Here is a 23,222-nt window from a genome sequence, read left to right as displayed (position 1 = left end):
ACAACATTAATGCGTCAGGAGAAGAAGAACTCAAGAGTTCAATAAAGAGGTTTTTTGTTTATTTTTCAATGTACAGAATGAGTACGGAGTGCACAGAATCCCCTGGAGGGCAGATAAAAAGAACAGCAAACAGTGTATACATTTGACAAGAGGTTAGCACCTTGAAAGAAAGAACAGAAAACATTCTATTTTTGGTTTCTGCTGAAAAAAGACTGATCAGCCACAAGAGCACCTGCAGAACATTTACTAAAATGACCACTGTGTAAAAGGAGTCCAGTGGAGTTTCTGAGCATGCAGACTTTTCTTCCCCATTTCTCATAACCAAATCCATATGAATGACAAAGTTTTCGAAGGAATTAATTTCTAAAATTTTACCAATAAATACATCTAAAATTACTTTCTAAAACTTTGCTGTGCAGTACGGGATATCTAATCTTCTCCTTGGTAAACATTAAAACCCTCATAGGTTTGAAGAAACTGCAGTGCTCTTGTGTCTTGATACAAAACAACATCTTTGATGCTTCCCACAAAGCCTGTGGTGAAGAGACCAGATGAGACTGATGTTACATCTCTGTTCAACTCAAAGCCTCCAAAATAATAGACACCTCCGTAATTAATGGCAACATAGCGCTCAAAAGGGTCAATGTCCTCAAAAATGACCCTCTCACCATCAACAAAAGCCTGGACGACTGTGCGATTGTGGGTAATAGACACGTAATTCCACCGTTCGCAGCACAGCGTCACCTTCCGGGAGACGAGAGGAAGAGCTACGTTCTCGCCGAGATTCATGGCAACTTTTAAATGACCATCCTGAAGTCCCACAGCAAGATAGTCATCGTCCTCGCTCTCCGCACGTCCCATCCACAGAACCAGCCCGTCTTCCGAGCTTGCGGAAAGGTTAAATGATACTTGCGTATACATCAGGTTTCTCGAATTATACTTCAGATCTCGGTATTTAAGATATGAATTTCCGACAAAGCGCGCGGTCTTCATTGACACCTGCTGATCGCAATACGTCCCATTCCATCCAAGGGCGCAAACGCAGGAATATGAGGCAGTAGCAACTTTGGGAACACAAAGAGAGCCATGTTGGCACCGGTTGCCAACGCAATGAATGGACTGATCGCAACGGGTGCCCGTCCACGATGGGGGGCAAATGCACACAAATGAATCGAGACCGACGGGCCGGCAGTAGCCGCCATTCTGACACACTTTGTACCCGCATCCTGTCCCGTCCCAGTCGCCCACATTTGCCCCCCTCAGCGCCCCTCCCTCTGTGAGCTCCAGGTCACGACCATTAACAATGACCTCGCGAATTCCACCAGTGAAACCCACCGGCTCTCTCTCCACCGCATTGGACGAGACCAAGTTCAGGCTGGACAAGCCGCCGACAAAAACGTCTGTGGCGACGTCCAGAGTGGTCATACCCTCTGAGGAGTTCCGCGTCAACTCTTGGTCATCAAGGACCAGGTAGCCTTGGTTTCCCACTCGCCCGGCCTTCACCTTGTGCCAGGTCCTGCCGGTCCAGTCCACTCTGTTTTGCGACTGCAGAACGATCGTGCCGTCCCCTAGACTGTAGCGGAGCTGCACGAATCCAGCAGACAGAGACACGCTGATGAAGTCACCTTGAAATAAGACACAAATTGGAGGTCAATCAGTCTGTTTGTGTATATAGTACAGGTGATACTATAGTCTTTGTTAACGCGCATTATTTACTCTAATTTAGGTTCTTCAGCGTAGACCCTCTTGACCTTGATGTACCTGTTCTCTTAAGCAGCATCATGAAGAACCACCTGGGATGCTTTTCCAACAAGTTCTACATACAGTTGTATGTAAATGTTTGGTCAAATGGCATGTTTTGTTGAAATTTCTCTACAGAACATGCACTTCTTTGAACAGGGTTGAACAGTATGGCCGGTGCAAAATTCATGGGCACCTTTTATATTTTATATTTTCCAGTATGTTAAACGCCTCAAATAAATAAAAAATTGTGCACTAAACTTTGCAGAAGTTAAGGGTGTTCCTAGCAGAGGACGGATTACTTTATATGCATTAACCTGGGTTCCCCTTTTTACCCCCACTTATGATGTTTGTGGTTTTATACTTCATTTGTACGTGTTCCTGCTTCTCTTTACTCCTTAGAATCTTCTTTTTTGTTTCTGTGCCTTAAAAGACTGATATAGCCTATGTAAATGAGCTCTGTTCTGACTGGCTGCATTTTTGCACACATATATACGCCGATCAGGCATAACATTACGACCACCTCCTTGTTTCTATGTTCATTGTCCAATTTATCAGCTCCACTTACTGTATAGTTGCACTCTGTAGTTCTACAGTTACAGACTGTAGTCCATCTGTTTCTCTGATACTCTGATACCCTGTTCTTCAGTGGTCAGGACCCCCATGGACCCTCACAGAGCAGGTACTGTTTGGGTGGTGGATGATTCTCAGCACTGCAGTAACACTGATGTACTTTGTGTTGTGCTGGTCTGAGTGGATCAGACACAGAAGTGCTCCTGGAGTTTTTAAGCACTGTGTCCACTCCAACCTTGTTGGTCCACCTTGTAGATGTAAAGTCAGAGACGACAGCTCATCTGCTGCTGCACAGTTTGCGTTGGTCATCCTCTAGTCCTTCATCAGTGGTCACAGGACGCTGTTGGCTGCACAGTTTTTGGTTGGTGGACTATTCTCCAGTATGATCCACCACCCAGATAGTACCTGCTCTGTGAGGGTCCATGACCACTGAAGAACAGGGTAACAGAGTATCAGAGAAACAGATGGACTACAGTCTGTAACTGTAGAACTACAGAGTGCAGCTATATAGTAAGAGGAGCTGATAAAGTGGACAGTGAGCGAAAACACTGACGCAGTGAAGCACTATTTTAGACCCCTGCTACGTCGGGCAGAGCACAGACTAAGAACACACTGAAAGAGTTTGGGATTTGCTGACCAGCCCGAGCACTCAGATACTGCGCTGTGTAGAAGAGGATGCCCTCTGGTGCCAGAGTCTGGAACTGCAGCTGAAGGTTCGTCTTGTGTCTCATGCTGACCGGAGGAAATGCCATCCAGGAGGACTGGTTAGCACTGAAGAACGGGTCAGTGATGGATAGAACTGTAGGGGGCAAAAAAAAAACCCACATCAATTCTTAGGACATTAATAAATTAACCCCAGAAGTGGAATTATTATGTAGTTTTGCTCTACTATTCAAATCTAATCATGCAATTACACATTTAATTACAAGCTGGCATCAACACTGACATTAGCGCTTGATTTCTTTACACATGCACGTCTGCAGTTTTTTTACAGGTTGTTTCAATATGACAAAAGACGCAAAATGCTGCCTTTTCATCCAATTCAGATCAGAGTCAAATGCAAAGTTTGGACATTTTCTACAGCCCTTTGCAACTTGCGACCCACAAAAACAAGCATAAACGCTTCCATGGCCTACAAGACAAGTGGCCTGATCCTGTGAAATGCAGGCAAATATAAATATAGGTATTTTAAGCACCAAAATAAGCTGGCACTGTAAAAGAAGTTACGAACCCCTGCATAAGGAGGTCTGTGGTGTCACTTCTACACTGTAATCTGTAACTCTAAGATGTAACTCAGCAATGGTTCAGACGTCTTTACAGTGGTGGTGATGGGAACCAGGCGTCGCCATGACTACCACACAGATATAGGCACTTTATTTACCATCCAGAACCACCAGAGAACCTACACGAGTCTTCTGAGTGTTCATATGGAATGATGATGGAATATTTTGCCTTAGAACACTCTTCTTATATTCTTCTACCATTAATGTATTAAAATATGTTTTACACCAAAAAACATCACAAAACTCATAAAACAGCGTCTCAGTCATCAGGCAGTGAATTCAGAACCATCTCGTGTAGGAACTTTCTGTGAGGAGCTTTTAGAGGGGGACGTCTGGTTCCCTTCACCACCACTGTGAGCAGTTCTGACTCGGTAAGTCTCTCTATAACAGAGCGGTTCACACTCTGAACGACTCTTTCTATTGCAAAATTCTGAAAATTCGGTGGGATTCCCCTCACTGTTCCATTACACTGGAACCCTGTGAATATGAACATTAACCTTCGGACTCAATTTAACTGAGGGGGTGGCATTCACTTTCATCACCCTCTCAAATCAATCCCTTGATATATTCCCTACGCTCTTAAAGACGGTTCTTCCAGGGTTCTTTAGTGAAGACGGTGGTTCTTTATAGAGCCATGAACTCTCAAAGAACAATTTGCATGGTGAAATGGTTCTTCAGACTGATGGAGAATGTGTAGTACACAGTTCTGCATAGAACCTTTTGAAAAGGGTTCCATATAACACCAAAATGGGTTCTTCTATTGTTACAAGCTTGACATCGTGACAACAGCAGAACCCTTCTTGGGGAGAGCCACATACGACGCATTCTCCATCCAAAAGAAGAATTTCATCATGCAAAGAACCATTTAAGCATGCAAATGCTTCTCTGAGTGTTTATACAGAACCATTTACTAAAGAACCCTTAAAGAACCATCTTTTTTAAGAGTGTATTGGATTGCTTTAACAGGGATTTCTATTGTAATGCACTTACACAGAAGAGAGGTCAGCACTAGTCTTACCTTGCTGGCAGAACTGTCCAGCGGTGCCCAGAGCACACTGACAGGTGTAGCCATTCGGAAGCGGGACGCAAGTGGACCCACGGGCGCAGGAGGGAGGCGGAGCGTGTTCGGCATCACAGAACGACACTCTCTCAGAGCAGAGAGCACCTTTCCACCCCAACACACACTGACAGCTGAAGAGGCAGGAGTGGACAAGGGTTTAAAACGGGGACAGTAGTACATATGAAAGGCATTTAAATAAGATTTATACACTTACTGTCCATTTTATCAGCTCCACTGACCACATAGGAGCACTGTGCAGTCCTACCGTTACAGACTGTAGTCCATCTGTTTCTCTGCACTTTGTTACCCTGTTCTTCAGTGGTCAGGACCCCCATGAGAGCAGGTTTTATTTGGGCGATAGGTCGTTTTCAGCACTGCAGTGACACTGATGTACTGCGTGTTGCACTGGTGCGAGAGGATCAGACACAGCAGTGCTGCTAGAGTTTTTAAACACTGTGTCCACTCACTGTCCACTCTATTAGACACTTCTACCTCGTCGGTCCACCTTGTAGATGTAAAGTCAGAGACGACAGCTCATCTGCTGCTGCATAGCTTGTGTTGGTCATCCTCTTAAAAACTCCAGCTGCACTGCTGTGTCTGATCCACTCGCACCAGCACAACACACACTAACACCACCACCACCACGTCAGTGTTACTGCAGTGCTGAGAATGACCCACCACCCAAACAGTACCTGCTCTGTGAGGGTCCTGCAGGCCTGTTTGACTGAACATATGCACTGCAAATAAATGATATTATCTCATATCTAGTGACTATATATGATATTTCTCAATATGGGAGTTTAGTATGTTTAGTATAGATTATTATAACTAATTTCCAGACATTTCTACTTGTTATTTAATGATTTAAGTCAAATGATCTCACAATATTGGCAGATAAATTGCTTTAAGTATATTTTATACAACAAGCAAAAAGATCAGCCAAGACAGTGAGACACTGTGATCACCAAAAACAAGGAATAAAGGTGTAGAAAGGCATCAGTCATCTAATAATAAGCTTACAACAGTCTCAAAATGAAAACTATTAGATATAAGAGCAAGATTTGAGACAAATGCGGTATAATGAGAGGATATTTTATAGCTTTTGTCTTCTCACTTTTACTTTAAACTGTGGACGACAGCAAACCAGCCGTTTAGAGTAGGTGTGAGTGTGGAAGCTCCTGACTGGCTGTGTTTGTGTAAGATGCTCCCAGTCAGACAGACACAGCACACAGCTAAGAACAGGGCAAAGTCACTGTGTACTTTATGGTGTACTTTGATAACTGAGACCGGGAGAACTTACTACACAGAGGATCCAGAATCCACGCAGGTGCCTCCATTCTGGCAGTGGACAAGGCTGCAGGGAGTGACCCCACACTGACCCACGCTGCGGCCCGACACAGGCTGACCTTCTGGCTCTCCTGGAGCACGAAACTTCCCGTCTGCTCTCGTCCGGAACAGTACATCAAAAATGCAGCCTTTTCAAAGACAAAAGTGCACACGCACGCACACACACACACACACACACACACACACACACTTGTCTTGCTATACATATGAGGACGTCCATAGGTTTCTATTGATTTTTGTGTTACCGTAGCTAAATAATACTAAACCTAAACCTAACCCTGATGTTAATCTCAGTATCCAAAAGTGGTGAAAACAACACATGCTCAAGTGAGGACCAGCTAAATGTCGTGACTTGAGCAAACATTTTGTATAGTACTACCACAGTGAGGACATGGGGTCCCCACAAGTATAGCAATACGTATTACTGTGTGAACTACAGCTTATCTACAAATGTTCGATCACTTTGTCAACGTCAATGTCGAATTTATTTATAAAGCACATTTAAAAACAACGTCAGTTGGCCAAAGCGCTGTACGTGCAATGATAATGTTGAATAATATAAATGATAAACGATAAAATCACACAATAAACACAGACGAATGTAAAAAGAGTAATTAAAAATAATTCAGTAAAAAAAATGACTAATGATTATTAGCAGCGTTAGAGTTATTAACTTTGTTTATTGTTTTATTTGACTTTCACAACAGTAGCTAACGTTAGCTGTTTGACTACCTAGCCTGATTATGTGTTTATGTTTCAGCAGCGTGTGTGTGGTTGGTTGCTAGGTAACAGACATGACAGTTGACTGTCGCCTTCACTCGACTAAGTTAAGATTTCCTAAGTCGAGATAAGAAAAGATGCTGTAAGATAAGATAAGATTCCTAAATTAAGTTAACTTTAGACAAAAAGATAGGAATTTTCCATAAAATGGCCACAGGTCTTCCAGGTGGTTGTTAGGTCGTGTAAATGTTTTCTGAACTCCAGTTTTGGAAAGTCCTGCTATTTCAGCTGTTAAAACTTATTTTAACTTTGATTTTTTTCTTCTTTTTTTTTTGCACAGGACTGTCAAAAAGCCATGGGCTGTAATGGGCGTCTTCTTTTTGGAAGTGGCTTCACAATATGTGAAACTGAACCGGTGATTTCTATCTATTAGAGAAAAATATGCTCAATTTATTGCTTTTTCTTGAGAATTTAATGTACATAATGGAAAAAAAATCCACTTACTCAAAGCAACTAGGGTTACGTTAGGGTTAATTTATTTATTGTTACTATTTATTGTTATTTGTTACTATTACTATCGTACCAGGGGCATTTTGACATGATTTAACATCACTACCTGCAGATTCACTGAAATTTGCAGTCATCCTTGTTGACCAGTAGCCGTTCAAAACAACAATCAATGCCACAAAGATCTGGTTAACTTAAGGTGCGTTAAACTGTCATGTTGGCACATAAAAGCCCCGCACCACCCGTGATATATTACAGTACATAAAGCGATAATTAACAAAACAGCATTTACATGTTGACTCCAGGGCTTTTTGCGCTGGCATTTTGAGGACACAAACTCAAACACGCCAAAAAAACTTCAAACAAATTCAGTGAACCTGTTACATATTCAAGTCTCTTATCCTCCTACTATCGTCCTACTTACACAGCATAAAAGATCAGAGCCAGTACCTTTTTCATCATCACTGCAACAGAAAAAGCTTCCATTTTTAGGGAACATTCCAGCGTTTTTCAACAAAATCTGCCACATCATGCCTTGACCGTACTTTTTCCTGTACTTATTCTATACGTGTTCTATTGGAAGTGTTTTGTGTATAGAGAAAACTCCATAGAAATTCCATAGACATAGCAGCATTCCTTTAATTCCACTGCTGTAAACTGTTTTTCCGGAGCAAACAAACAAGCCCTAACCACAAATGAAATTTGCACCTCTGTTTTCCTTCTGCCACATGTGAAACTCTGCAAAAAAGCTGCTGTTTCGGAAAACACAAGGTTCGCTCCTGTAAGCAGAAATATGTGGAGATCGGGGTCAGCAGTTGCTTTGGGTCATCGCCGAGCCCGTCAGCGGTGCCTACAGTCGGAGCCTGCCTGCTGAATTAGTCATGCCAGCACTCAGGATGTGCAGAAAACTGTTTTCATTCATGAATATTCATGGCGCGAAGCCGTCTACGCCCCACACTTGCTCACTCGCTCTCAAGTGACTGTGGCAAAACAGCAAATATGTGGTGTTGACAAAGAGAGGCAGATGGTTTAAGTGGGTGATTGTTTTCAAGTTAGCTAAGGAGAGAAGAACCGGGCAGCAGAACGGGAGTGGGAAGAGAGCAGGAGATGGAGAGAAGGAGAGATCAAAGGAGACGGAGAGCAAGCAAGAGGAAGAAGCGTGTGTATGAATACACACACACTCACGGATGAGCCAAAACCTTATGACAACTCACAGAAATGAACAATGTAGATTATCTCATAGTGGCAGTGCAAGTCCAGGTCTGGGATTTATTAAAGGGCTGCTGTAGTCAGTGTGCAGGCATGAAGACCTGAGGTAGAGCCAAATTATGTTTAGACAACTGGGTCAGACCATCTCCAAAACGGCCAGGCTTGAAATGAGTACCTGGTCAGCAGTGGCGAGTACCTACTCTACTGGCAGTGGACCAAGAACCGTTGATAGGGTGTCGGCCACCCAGGGCTCATGGATGCACAAGAGCAAAGAAGCCTATCCTGTGTGGTCTAAACTGACAGAAGGGCTGCGCCTGGAGCTATGCAGCTGCAGACCAGTCAAAGTGCCCATTCTAACCCTTTCCACCCTTGAAAGAGCCTACAGTGAGCGTTGGAACTGGACCATACAGGAAGGTCAGATAAGTCCCATTTTCTTCTACACCACGTGGACAGCTGGGTGCGTTTGTGGGTTAACCTGGGGAAATGATAGACTAGGATGCACTGTGGGAACAAGACAATCCGATCAAAGGAGTGTGATGCCCTGGTCGAAGTTCTGGTCTGGTCATTCATGTGGATGTCAATTTGACACATGCCACCTACCTAAACATCACTGCAGACCAGGCACACTCCTTCAAGATGATGGTGTTCTCTCTGCACATGTTCGAGAACGGTTTGAGGAACTTGATGAAGAGGTTCAAGGTGTTGCCCTGACTTTCAAATCTGCCAGATCTCAATCCCACGGAGCATCTGTGGGCTTTGCTGGAACTACAAATCCGATCTGTGGCGGCTCCACCTCGCAACTTAAGATCTGCTTCTAATGTCGAATACCATATGGTACCTTCAGAGGTCTTGCAGACGCCATGCCTTGACGGGTCTGAGCAGATACTTTTTCTCCAATAGACACAGAAGTGTGTCTTCTGTAGAGGTAGTGTCAAAATCATTTGACCTGGGCCGCCCAATCTTTTGCATATCGCTGTTGTCGGAAGAAAACCTTGTATCTCCAAAATATCTCTCTTTACAGGAGAAGGAAATAACATACTTTACTTTTAATGTAAGCCAATGGAACTAGAATTTTTTACAAGTCATTTTGAAGTCCATTCATCATAAAACTTACATACAGTAAGTGTAAAGGACAACAAGTATTTTTATATTATGTCATAAACTGAAAAAGACCAAAAGCAGACAACAGCGACATGATTATACAGGCAGGTGCGCTGCATGATAAGTAATAAAATAAGGGAATAAACATCCTACTTGGTGGCATGTATAAAAATGCTGAGCAGGCCCAGCTGATGTCAGTTTTGGATGAAGGTGGCAAGAGGAAAAGATCTAAATGACTCTGAAAGAGGGATCATTACTGGGGAAAGGATGGCAGAGATTTCAGTCACAGAGACTGCTCAGCTGGACAGGGTTTCAACAGGGACAGGGACTAAAGTGACAACTGCATCTAGATCTGTGTGGTCAAAAGTGCTCATTCAGTTAACGTGATGCTCATACTTTAGTGTAAGGATCAACAGAAGAGCAGCTGTTCCTCAGGTCACTGCCAACGTCAGTGCAGGACGTGACCAAGAACAATCCGTCCAGAACTAGTTAAAGAAAGATCTGCCAACCTTGGGATAATATTAGGTGCATGCAGTAGTGCAAAGTTTATTTAGCCAATAGAGCTGCTTTCTCTGTTCCTGTCACAGTCGTCCGTTTCTGACATCATGTCTATTTTAGATTAGGCTGCAAAAATTATGAATACAATACTGTGACAAGTCACATTTAACAATCTGTGACATGGTTCTATGCCAACTTAAACGACTGGTGAAAAAGCAAGCTAGATTGCAAATTACAAAGTTATTGTTGTTAAGTATCGTTCCAAGGTTGGCAGGTGTGCATTAAGTTAACTCAATTCACAATATCACTTTACACATCCATGTCAGCCCATTTACCTCTGCAAAAGCACCGGCCTCGATTGTGAAGCCAGGCCAGTGAGGAAGGTGAATGAGAGGGATAAACACCATTTCCATTGCCTTAAACAAATCAGCCTAAGCTGATTTTCTATAGCTCAGGAGGGATAACCAGCCACAGTGTGACGAGTGAAGCAAATCTGTCAGATGTAAATATTTAGCTGCACAAAAACAATTTGCAGGCCATATTCATGAATACATTGTAAATATGCTAGCTTGCTTTTTCACTAGTCATTTAAACTGGGAGAGTAACGTGTGTCGCAGACTGTTAAGCATGACTTTTCACAGTACTGTTTCCATAATTATTAATGCTGTCGATTTGCAGTCTCTTGAAATGACTGACATTATGCATTTGGGAATGAGCCCAACACTATGGCTGGCCAAACTCTACTTCTTTTGTTTTCCGGAAGGCTAGACGCTACTGCCTCTTGCAGTTAAACTTAAATACTGCAAATTCACAATTAAACCCAAATTTTTGCGTAGAGTGACAAATCGCACCAGCGTACTCTGATGACAAAATGTGTACCTGTTATGCAAAATACAGGTTGGCAGATCTGTAGGGTTAATTATTATTATCATTATTATTATTATTATTATTACTAATTGCTGTCCAGTTATTTCTGACTCCTGGTGACAATATGGATGGTGTTTCTCCAGAATATCCTGTCTTCTATTTGCGTTTTCAGGCTGCTGAATGGCTGGTTCATGATTCTTTTGATTGTCGCCATCCATGTTATTGATGGTCATCCTCTTCAGATTTTACATTCATCTCATAAAGCCCTCATTACAAAGACGAACACATTTGAGAAAACCATCAGCGCTCGGCTACAGACATGGAAAAATGTGATCTGGTCAGATGAATCATCCTGTACCATATTCTCCACAAGGAGGACAGTGCATATGTTGCATGCATCAAGAAAATTATGGTTGCGGAATGCTTTAACCCTTACAGTAGGGGGTCGGGTAGCTCTGTTTTACTGTTGGGGGCATTTTGCTGGCATGGCCAACCTGTGCTCTTAGAGCAGGGGTCTTAACCCTCTAAAATCCCAGGCTTATTACACACACACATCATCTAAGCCGCTTCTCCTTCTGGGTCACGGGGGTGCTGGAGCCTATCCCAGTTGTCATCGGGCGAAAGGCAGGATACACCCTGGACAGACCGCCAGTCCATCGCAGGGCAAGGCTTATTACATACTAAGGCTTATTTTCAGCAACTGTAGTGACTTTAATGCAAACTGGCTGAGCTATTCTTAGATCATCAAAGTGTGTAATAATACTTTGGGCCTGCTGGTGAGTCCTGGCCATTTAAGCATTTAAGGTCCCATCCCAGCTCCTCATGCCCCATCTCATATTTATAATGCATTCTTGAATATGGTCTGCAAATCATTTTGTTCCATTTTTCTGCAGCTAAATATTTATATTTGATGGCTAAATTTGCTTCACTCATCAGACACTCTGGCTGGTCATCCACCAGCTATATAAAATCAGCTTAGGCTTATTCTTATGTGGTTAAAGGGAATAATAGAGCGCTGCATACAAGAGGAACCATTGAAACACTGCATTAATGCTGTATACTGTGCAAACGTGACTATAATTTAGTTATAACTCACTAACATTCATGACACAGCTTACGAAAGGAATAGAATAGCATAAAAACGCAGCGCTCTCCATTCTCAGTACTTTTCTCGTTCATTTACATTCAGTAGAAGCGCGAGCATAATAAGAGTCCCATGCAATTCTACTGTTCAGTGTAAGTTGAATTAAGTGAAGTGAATGCTAAAATGTTAACCGCTCTGTGTATTTATACTATTACTACTACAATACACCACCTGGTCAGTGGCAGTGGTCTGAGACCTCTGCTTTATAAAGAAGGCTCACTGCGCAAGTTATTCTGATCCTGTAGTAAAACGTTCTGTCCTGACGTGAGTGACGAGAAATGGTTTTGAGTATAAAAATGATGCAAAACATATGTAATGGCCTTCTCAGTCCCAGGATTTTAACACTATTTGAGATTTTGGACTGACATACCACAAAGTTCTCACCACCACCACACAAAATGGGGGAATATCTTTGAGAAGAATGGTGTTCCGCCACTCTAATACAGTTCCAGAAACTTGTAGAATCCATGCCAAGGAACACTGAAGCTGTTCTGGCAGCTTATGGTGACCAAAACAATGCTATGGCTATTCTTTTAATTCATCACTATTACTGCTACAGTAAACCACCCGGCTACTGGGCCACAAGTACTTTGAGTTTGAGACCCCAGCTTTAGACTCAAGTTCACTGTAAGCCAGTCCAAAGTTGTTCTGATCACCTGTGCGTCCACTCACTGTCCACTCTATTAGATAGTCCGACCTTGTCGGTCCACCTTGTAGATGTAAAGTCAGAGACGACAGCTCATCTGCTGCTGCACAGTTTGTGTTGGTCATCCTCTAGTCCTTCATCAGTGGTCACAGGATGCTGCCCACAGGACGCTGTTGGCTGGATATTTTTGGTTGGTGGACAGTTCTCAGTCTAGCAGCGACACTGAGGTGTTTAAAAACTCCAGCAGCACTGCTGTGTCTGATCCACTCAGACCAGCACCACACACACTAACACCACCACTACCACCACGTCAGTGTCACTGCAGTGCTGAGAATGACCCACCACCCAAATCGTACCTGCTCTGTGAGGGTCCATGGGGGTCCTGACCACTGAAGAACGGGGTAACAGAGTATCAGAGAAACAGATGGACTACAGTCTGTAACTGTAGAACTACAGAGTGCAGCTATACAGTAAGTGGAGCTGATAAGATAGACAATGAGGGTAGGAACAAGGAGGTGGTCAGAATGTTATGCCTGACTGGTGTATATACGTTACCAATGACTGGCCGCAGACAATGCAGACAAAAATAGCCCATTCTAAAGAAACCTGGCAACCAGGATTTCTCTTTGGTTGACACAAACACCCATGATGTACAGGCATGATATAGAGGCCTTTGCCACTGTGGACGCAGTAGGCAGTCGCCTGTTCCATCCACTGCAGTTGCATCTATAGCGGGTCAGGTATGAGACCTCAAGTAGGTGGCAGCGTTGGTATTTGGATCTATTAGGTAACCAAATGGTTCTCCTGGCACCAGCTGAGTCAGTTGGTCACCTAGTGCCAAGTGATGACCCTGCCTCATCTACTAGAGGCCTAGTATCTGACCTGGGTCGGGTATCAGACCTCTGGTAGAGGAGGCAGGGTTGGCGCCAGCTATTGCTTAGACCTGTACCTGACCCGGGTTGGATATCAGACCTCTAGTAGACATGGCAGCATCGGCATTTGGCTATAATATAAAATAATATCTATATTTAAATGATTTTAAATTAAAAGAAAATGTAAAAATAACAGTGAAAAAAAAGATAAAAATAGATAAAAATAATAATAAAAATAAAATGAGGTTTAATTGATAAGATATTAAGATCAAAAGAAGATATGAGATTAATAAAATAAAAAAATCTAATAATAATAATAATGATAATAATAAACTAATTAAAATAAGTTAAAAAGTAATAAAGAACTAAAACAAGAAATAAAAGTTAATAAATAAGATTAAATAAAACAGGTACAGGCTGTCTGAAGGTGGTTCAATATTATATGTATGTGACAAATAAGACTTTGTGGGTATAACAGTACTGCTCGTTTCATTGTTACGTTTTGGATGTAAAGAAAAGTTTAAAATTCTTCAAACGGCCAGCAGAAAATTGTTTTTGGTATCTAGGTAGATGCAGCTAAGCAAGCTCGCCAATTGGTTAGGACTTCAGGAGCTGAAAAGAAGTCCTACCACATTAACACAGAGGAGTTAACCAGTCATTTTTTGCTTTACAATAGGTGAAACCACTTTCATGAGAAATTCATCACTCTAGGCAGTCTGGAAGTTCTAGATATGTCAATGACCGTGAACACGAATGGCAGCCTGATGTGTGGGTTGTTAGAAATGGAAAACAGCTGCAGCAGCTTTAGACCAGAGGTCACTACTGAAAGAGTCACTATGAAACTAATACAAATCAGTGTCAACTTACCGCTAACAAACTACTTGAATCCCATAGGGATGCTAGTTGTAGTTAAAATTATTGCATAGGCACTGTTTTCCCCATTTTTTGACCAAGCTTATTTATGGCCCAAATCAAAGGCCTCTAATAGTCACAGCTTCAAGACAGACCTGTTAAGCCACCAGAAACTGAATGAAGCTGTCTGGTTACCTAGTAGAGCCAAATACATGACAGGCATTATACACTGCTCAAAAAAATAAAGGGAACACTTAAACAACACAATATAACTCCAAGTAAATCAAACTTCTGTGAAATCAAACTGTCCACTTAGGAAGCAACACTGATTGACAATCAATTTCACAGCTGTTGTGCAAATGGAACAGACAACAGGTGGAAATGATTGGCAACTAGCAAGACACACTCAATAAAGGAGTGGTTCTGCAGGTGGGACCACAGACCACTTCTCAGTACCTTTCTGCTTTCTGGCTGATGTTTTGGTCACTTTTGAATGTTGGTGGTGCTTTCGCACTCGTGGTAGCAGGAGACGGACTCTACAACCCACACAAGTGGCTCAGGTAGTGCAGCTCATCCAGGATGGCACATCAATGCGAGCTGCGGCAGAAGGTTTGCTGTGTCTGTCAGCGTAGTGTCCAGAGGCCGGAGGCGCTACCAGGAGACAGGCCAGTACACCAGGAGACGTGGAGGAGGCGGTAGGAGGGCAACAACCCAGCAGCAGGACTGCTACCTCCGCCTTTGTGCAAGGAGGAACAGGAGGAGCACTGCCAGAGCCCTGCAGAATGACCTCCAGCAGGCCACAAATGTGTTTGTGTCTGCACAAACGGGTAGAAACCGACTCCATGGGGATGGTATGAGGGCCCGACGTCCACAGATGGGGGTTGTGCTCACAGCCCAACACCGTGCAGGACGCTTGGCATTTGCCAGAGAACACCAGAATTGGCAAATTCTCCACTGGCGCCCTGTGATCTTCACAGATCAAAGCAGGTTCACACTGAGCACAAGTCTGGAGACGCCGTGGAGAGCGATCTGCTGCCTGCAACATCCTTCAGCATGACCGGTTTGGCAGTGGGTCAGTAACGGTGTGGGGTGGCATTTCTTTGGAGGGCCGCACAGCCCTCCATGTGCTCGCCAGAGGTAGCCTGACTGCCATTAGGTACCGAGATGAGATCCTCAGACCCCTTGTGAGACCATATGCTGGTGCGGTTAGCCCTGGGTTCCTCCTAATGCAGGACAATGCTAGACCTCATGTGGCTGGAGTGTGTCAGCAGTTCCTGCAAGATGAAGGCATTGAAGCTATGGACCGGCCCGCCCGTTCCCCAGACCTGAATCCGATTGAGCACATCTGGGACATCATGTGTCGCTCCATCCACCAACGCCACGTTGCACCACAGACTGTCCAGGAGTTGGTGGATGCTTTAGTCCAGGTCTGGGAGGAGATCCCTCAGGAGACCATCCGCCACCTCATCAGGAGCTGCCCAGGCATTGTAGGGAGGTCATACAGGCACGTGGAGGCCACACACAGCACTGAGCCTCATTTTGACTTGTTTTAAGGACATCACATCAAAGTTGGATCAGCCTGTCGTGTGTTTTTCCACTTTAATTTTGTGTGTGACTCCAAATCCAGGCCTCTATTGGTTAATAAATTTGATTTCCATTGATGATTTTTGTGTGATTTTGTTGGCAGCACATTCAACTTTGTACAGAACAAAGTATTCAATGAGAATATTTCATTCATTCAGATCTAGGATGTGTTATTTGAATGTTCCCTTTATTTTTTTGAGCAGTATACTAAAATTCATGTACCACTGGGTAATACAAGTGACCATAATGCAACGACTGCTCTGGCTTTTACATGCTGCAATATTTCATGGTAAATAACGAATGACTGCTGTAAGTGAGGCTTGACTGCTACAGAAAACAAAACAAAACAATGATATGTATTAGCCATTAGACATGTAATAGTTATTACTGCGCCTGCTTCGGTGCATTAAATTAGAGTAATGTGTTGCACCTGGACCACATAATGTGATTAGGGTCACTCAGACACACTGTAATGATAGCTTATGTGACTGGAATAAGGTGGATGGACCCATTATTTAAGCAACTGTTTCTTATCAACAGTTCACCCTCTTAAAACCTTATTTTACTCGCCTTCCATAATTCATCTCTGATCACAGCTCCTCTTCTTAAATTCAGAAAAGCAGAGGAGATTCTCTGGGTAAATATGAGAGACGTGGGTCCCACTCCATTGGGCCAATTAAGGAGAGTAACTGCGCTGAGTGATGCACGCTCATAAAATCTCTATGCAGATTTTATTTAACTATTGCAAATTGGATTCACCCCCTGAGCTGCATTGTAAAACTGAAATGGAGCTTGTGGCGCCGCTGAAGCAAGTAAGCTTCACTGGCATAAAATGGTGTTAAGATTGTGCCGTGTCACTCGATATTCAATAAACAAGCAAACGTCAGGACCTTGATTATCATAATTAGCATAACTGGCACGAAGCTCATTGTCTTACCTTGAAAGCTGCTTTTGAATCTGGAGCCCACAGGCAGCATCTCAGGGGTGAATTCGCTGTAGCCACCCACATACAGTTGACTGAAGGTGTTCAAGCCTGCCAGATGGCCTGGGGTCGAGCCAGTCTTGTTCCTTTGCCCGTCCACCTGAGTATGGACAATTATGGTAATAGGTTATCCATTAAACAGCAAGAGTGACTTTGGATGTCAATCTGTTTCCTGGCTGAGGTCGATACCGCTCATTCAAACTACCTTGACCTGCTTTTGACAAGCACACAAAAAGAGAGAAAACAGCAGCAGCTCTGCGCTGCAAGGCTTACCGCACCAAATCAACAGCGCCGGTTTCAAACATCTACGCCTGCCACTGTCGACGGAAATCACAGAGCACTGCACAGAAGGCTGCCGAGGCCATTTTTACTTGTTCATGGTCCTCAGTAACTTCTCAATTCTGAGCATACAGAGGGGCCAAAGCTCTGACAGCACTGGTGAAATGCTTCTTTTTAACATTACATTCTAATTTAATGAAAACTTTTCATTAATAATGACATTAGCATCATACTAATCTGAGTGAAAAGTCGAATCTGTAAATGTTTGCATGAATTTCAGGATTCATTTTCTCCAATCTGTTTACATGCTCACTACAAGAAATCAGAACCAAAATTACATACGTAGAGAACCACATAGTATAGACGTTAGTCCAGTCAGAGTGAGATGAGCAGCAGTGAGCAGTGCTTGTGTTAATATTTGCTTTAAAATGACGTCAGACTCAGGAAAACGTCCTTCACACGTGCTTATTAAAGAAGGCTGAGAGGAAGACGTCGCGTTCTGAGACACATAAGCTGGACGTCCGTCCCACCGCCGTCTTTTAAAGATCAGAGCATGAACTTCGTCTCCTCTGCAGACCAGTTTCTGCTCCGCCATGTTGAACGGTATAAACTCTCACTCGCACATGCAGAACGGACTTAAACTTTCCGATAGGGAATGTAATCGGATACAGGCGTTTACACGGATATTATTCTTCTATTTAATAGATTATTTACAGGATTACACACCTCGTTCAGTCGGACAGAAACTGTAATCTGAATGGGACTAGACTATTCCGATTGAGGTGTTACATTGACGTAAACTATTCTGATTGAGTTGGATTACTGACGGATTATCAGGCTGCATGTAAACGTGGCTGGCGTGCACTCAAGCTGCATGAACTCCACATTTTGTTTTTGAATTTGAATATTTCTTCATTGTTTTAATTGTCTTAACTTTTCTTTGTGTTGACATTTTCAAGATTTTCTGATGTTTATTACCAGATTTAAATGATAAAAAAAAAACACCATTGAAAAAAGACATTTGTACATTTAAAAGTCTCTAAACCTTTACAGGTAGGGATTAACCCATATGGATTTTTTGGGCCAATGCAGAAGTCTGATATTTTTCATGTACTTTATCTACCTGGATTAGCACTATGGAAAAATGTAAAAATAATTTCTGTAGCACAATATCTCAATAAAGCCTAAAACATTCTGCTCTTCTGAAGTTCATTATATACATGATCAAATATCAGTCTGCAATATCGGTCAAATCTAAACTATCCAATGCTGATTTTTTAAGCAAATAGGCTTCCGATATGCTTCCCTACACTACATAATTACACAGATATTTACATAATTCAATTAAATTCAATTCAACTTTGTCATTATACAATACTGGGTAGTACAGTATAATGAAACACTATCGGGCTAACTTTCCAGTGTAGCAATAAAAGATGCATAGTAAACAGTGCAAAGTGTTATAGGTGTATTGGACGTATAGACAGTTGGTGTGTAGTCAGATATTCAAGTGTATCAGGTACATAGACAGAAATGTGCTGGTGAGTTGCACATAATGTGTTATGTTTACATTCATTTATATTCTGTGTTGACAGAATCATCTGCCCTGAATTTGGTCTGTTTGTATTGATGTCAACAAATGACAAAAACAGAGATGTAGACATCGGACATCATTATCCAAACGTTCTCAAGAAGACATTTCTTCTTTTTTTTTTTACGAAGATTCTGACGCTCATCAGTGCTCTCTTATTTGGGATTTGTTCTCAGGTAAGAACAGAATCGGGGTTGGTTAGTGTAGTGGGTAACACCTCTGCCTTCTACGCTGTAGACTGGGGTTCAATGCCCACCTGGGTAAGCCCCCTACACTACATCAATAAGAGTCCTTGGGCAAGACTCCTAACACCACCTTCACCTCCCTGTGTAAAAAATGATCAAAACTGTAAGTCACTCTGGATAAGAGCGTCTGCCAAATGCCATAAACTTGGTAAACTTGGTAGAATCTACACACACTCAAGAGCACGTCATGTATCTGACCTAAACCTTTTCTTAGGCCCTTCCTCAAGAACAGATTTAGGAACAGACTTAGGAAGACACTGGAGAACGAGGCCCAATGTTCTGCCTTTCTCCAATGGCTCAGATGACTTGAAAGAGCTGTGTAACAAAGGGCTGTTGTGTGTTGTCTGTAATTGAGAAAAGGTAGAAGCACCTTCAGCCACCCGTTCCTGAGGTATCGTCCGAAGCGCACCGTGTGTATTTTCATCCTCCAGTTCAGCCGGTCACTGAAGATGGTGGCCACCCCAGAGCCGAGGTTGTACTTATGGAGGATTCGTCCATTCCTCACTCCCAGGGCAAAGAAGTCATCTCCATTGACACCTTGATGGCAGGAGAGCACAGTTAGAGTTGTTCCAATCTAGTGTTTGCCCAATCTAGAACCTTTTACCTTCTACTGCACACATTATGAGAGGAATAAAAAAAATCCCCAGAGCTGACAGCACATGACTGATGTGTCTTTGAGCAAGACGCCTAACCCCCAACTGCTCCCCGGGCGCTGCGGATTGGGCTGCCCACCACTCCGGGCAAGTGTGCTCACCGCCCCCTAGTGTGTGTATGCTCACTAGTGTGTATGTGGTGTTTCACTTCACAGATGGGTTAAATGCGGAGGTGAAATTTCCCCGTTGTGGGACTAATAAGGGTCACTTAATTTGAATTAATCTTAATCTTAAAATGGACTTCATTCAAGCTATTTTTCTACAAGAACTTAAACTCCATAATTAAGTGGTGGAGATGTAAACAGAGTCGTTCAGAGTGGTTTGGTGTGAAACGCTCCATTCTACCCACATACAAATGATGGTTTTTCAAGAGTTCTTCGGTAAAGAAATTGGTTCCAAATAGAACCATGAATATTCAAAGAACCCTTAAAGGGTTCTCTGCATTGTGAAATGGTTCTTCAGATTGATGGTTTTATATAGAACCTTTTTCAAAAAGGGTTCTATACAGCTCCAAAAAAAAGGTTCTTCTGTTGTATACAAGCCTGACATCGTAACAACAGAAGAACGTTTTGTGGTGTTACGTTGAACCCTTTTTGTTTTGGTGCCGTATAGAACTCTTTTAGCACAATCTCCACTGATCTGAAGAACTTTATTCATGCAAATGTTCTTTGAATGTTCATGGTTTTATATAGAGCTATTTTCGTTACTGAAGAATCTTTTAGAATATATATATATATATTTTTAAGCATGTAGACAAACTTAGAGTCGGAATTGTTCACAGTGGTGGTGATGGGAACCAGACGTCCACCTCTAAAAGCTTCTCACAGAAAGTTCCTACATGAACTGGTTATGAATTTACTGAGACACTGTTTTATGATAGTTCTGAGAACTTAAACTCTGTTCATGGTGGAGGGACATTCAGGGTGTTGTGAGGTAAAATAGTCCCCAAAGAAAACGTATTATTCCAGATTTTGCATCATCAACATTCCATTTAAACACTCAGAAGACTCGTGTGGGTTCTCTGGTGGTTCTGGATAGTAAATAAAGTGTCTATAACTGTGTTGTAGTCGTGGTGACCCCTGGTTCCCATCACCACCACTGTAAAGACGTCTGACCTTTCAGACCAAACCGCTCTAGACCATTTTGTTTATGCAGAAATGTAGAAAAATCAAGTTCCTGCCAGTATAAAGTCCAATCATTTGTGTTTTTCTAGACAATACAGTCACACAGTGCACATTTGGCTACACTAAAGCTAGTTCACGCTTGACCTGAAACTTGAATGGACCTAATATGACCGAGCATCAGATCAGAACCGACCAGTTCTCTCTCTATTAGAACTTTTAGTTTCTGTTTTAGGAAGCAATTATTTTATGTGTCATTAACATGTTATGTCCGTGTTTCATGATCCCTCTAATATGCTCTAAGTCAGCCTGCACATCTCTCTGCTTTGAACGCACTGTTAGTCTTAGTGCTGAGTGCATATTATAAGAGGACGGTGGCATCGCTGGGGAGAAACATCGCAATTTCGCAATTGGACCAGTGTAATGTGCTTTGACGAAAGGCAGCCAGCTTAATCACAGTCGAAATTGGAAAATATGAAATATTAAAAATGACTAACTTTTGCCTCGCAAACTCCCATGTTGTCCCATCAATAGGAGACGCAAATAAACAAACGTGTGCTGCTGCTGTTGCTGGTTTCTCTGCTGTTTGCGCTGAAACAGCGAAGAAGCAGCAGGTAAACGTGTTTAAGTGACGATCAATGATTTAAAAAAGTGATCAGCTGGTATTTTTTTGGGGGTTTTATATGTACATAAACTCGATTGTGCCAAGCTTCGCTCCACACGGGACAGACCTTTCACCGTTTTTCTTTGATTACTTGCTGTATTTTCTTCGTTCGTGCTCTCCGTTTTTATTGGCTGTTAAAGGAGTCTGTTCAGATTGAGCCGTTGTGCATTTATGTACATTTAAAACTCAAACGGATCACATTTTAAATCCATGAGCCTCAGTTAAACATGCTCACCTACTGCTTCTTCACTGTTTCAGCACAAACGGCAGAGGCAGCAGCAGCAGCAGCTCACGTTTGTTTATTTGCATCTCCTAGTAATGGGAGAATGCAGCTCTCGAGAGTTGCGTGAGTTCAGCAACAGCTTAAAAGTTGAGTAGCGTGAGATCCCTAACTCTTTAGTGGATCCAATATTTCGCCCAAAAAATCTGCAGAATCCAGTCTGACGGTGCAAGACACCCAAACTTTTTAGAATCTGTTAAGAGTATAAAGGTCGTGTAGTGAACCCGAGGGTGTAGTTTTATGTAGATGATCAACACCGTGTCATCTGACCAGGTGACCGGGGAACCCAAAATATAGCAAAACCTCACAGGACTTAAAAAACATCAGAGCAGCCTTTCACGTCTAAAGTGTTAACACTGCACCAAACCGACGCAACAAACGTGTCAATTTATCAGGCCAATTATCAAGTGAACGGCTGCCGTCCCATCTCTCTCTCTCTCTCTCTCTCTCTCTCTCTCTTCGTCCCTTTTCTTTTTGGTAAATCTGTCCTCTACCGTACGGAGCTGGTTCCCCTGACAATTGCTTCATTATTCATACCGCTGTCTTCTTCTGCCTTTCCCTCGATGAATCACCCTAAACTGTAATCCCAGGAGAGGCTCGCTGAACTACGGAAGATTCACGGCCCACTCGCGCCCTTTTTCGCCTGTCTGTCTTTTGATTAAACGGCCCGCGAGCGCTGACATGTCACTCAGCAGCCGCCACCGATGACCTCAGGAGAAATTGGGGACGAGCCGACGGACGCCTTTCCGAGCCCCACCTCGTCTCCCGGATCCGGATTGGCCTAATTAACGAGAGCGGAGGCAGCGAGGCTTCATATCAACGGGCGACTTTCGTTTTGGAGGAGAGAGGAGCAAATGCATCTGGAGATGAAAAGAAGAGCACTTCTTCTTTTATGTTTTGACAATCAAAAGTTTGGGCATAGTTTGGTTTCTTTTGAGCTTTTCCACGAAATAACTGACATAAGCTGTTCCTTTTCAATTAAGCAAGAAAGTTTAGAGTCCTACCTTTCTGCAAGAGAGGAATGTGGTTGTATAATTTGTGCTGGCTGAGCCGAGGTTTGCTGTAGTTTTCCTTTTTTTCTTGTACTTTTCTTGTTCTCGCCAGTATAAACATCATCGGTCACCGTTTGGACGGTCCAGTTCTGGCTGATTTTCTGCTTTAATGCCAGCATTCTGACCATCGGCAATCACAAAACAGCTACCCACTAATATTTTGGGCACAAGCTTAATGTTCATTGGAGCATCTTCCTTGGTATGTTGTGCAGGTTTAGCCTAAATAATGTTTTGACAGCATCATATGCACTGATTTTAAAATAGTTAGTAAACAAGCATTGAGGTTTTCTATTATACACACACACACACATACACACAGACACACATATATATATGTATATTCCCAATACTT

The 23,222-nt window shown here is 42.8% G+C and overlaps 1 protein-coding gene across 1 annotated transcript in view; it reads right to left on the bottom strand.

Annotated features, from left to right (window-relative positions):
- Positions 1 to 37: 37 nt before the first annotated feature.
- The window catches only part of eys (eyes shut homolog), a 445,373-nt gene continuing 422,188 nt past the window's right edge, over positions 38 to 23,222 (bottom strand). The window contains exons 44-49 of the mRNA XM_037532720.1: positions 19,471 to 19,637; positions 16,941 to 17,085; positions 5,957 to 6,131; positions 4,615 to 4,787; positions 2,951 to 3,112; positions 38 to 1,625 (exon numbers count right to left, since the gene is read on the bottom strand). Of these exons, the coding sequence (XP_037388617.1) occupies positions 430 to 1,625; positions 2,951 to 3,112; positions 4,615 to 4,787; positions 5,957 to 6,131; positions 16,941 to 17,085; positions 19,471 to 19,637 (2,018 nt within the window). The 3' untranslated portion in view covers positions 38 to 429. The remainder of the gene's footprint in view (positions 1,626 to 2,950; positions 3,113 to 4,614; positions 4,788 to 5,956; positions 6,132 to 16,940; positions 17,086 to 19,470; positions 19,638 to 23,222) is intronic.

Source organism: Pygocentrus nattereri, chromosome 22 (genome assembly GCF_015220715.1).
Source record: "Pygocentrus nattereri isolate fPygNat1 chromosome 22, fPygNat1.pri, whole genome shotgun sequence".
Taxonomy (NCBI): Eukaryota; Metazoa; Chordata; class Actinopteri; order Characiformes; family Serrasalmidae; genus Pygocentrus; species Pygocentrus nattereri.
This window is presented reverse-complemented; position numbering and strand designations above follow the sequence as displayed.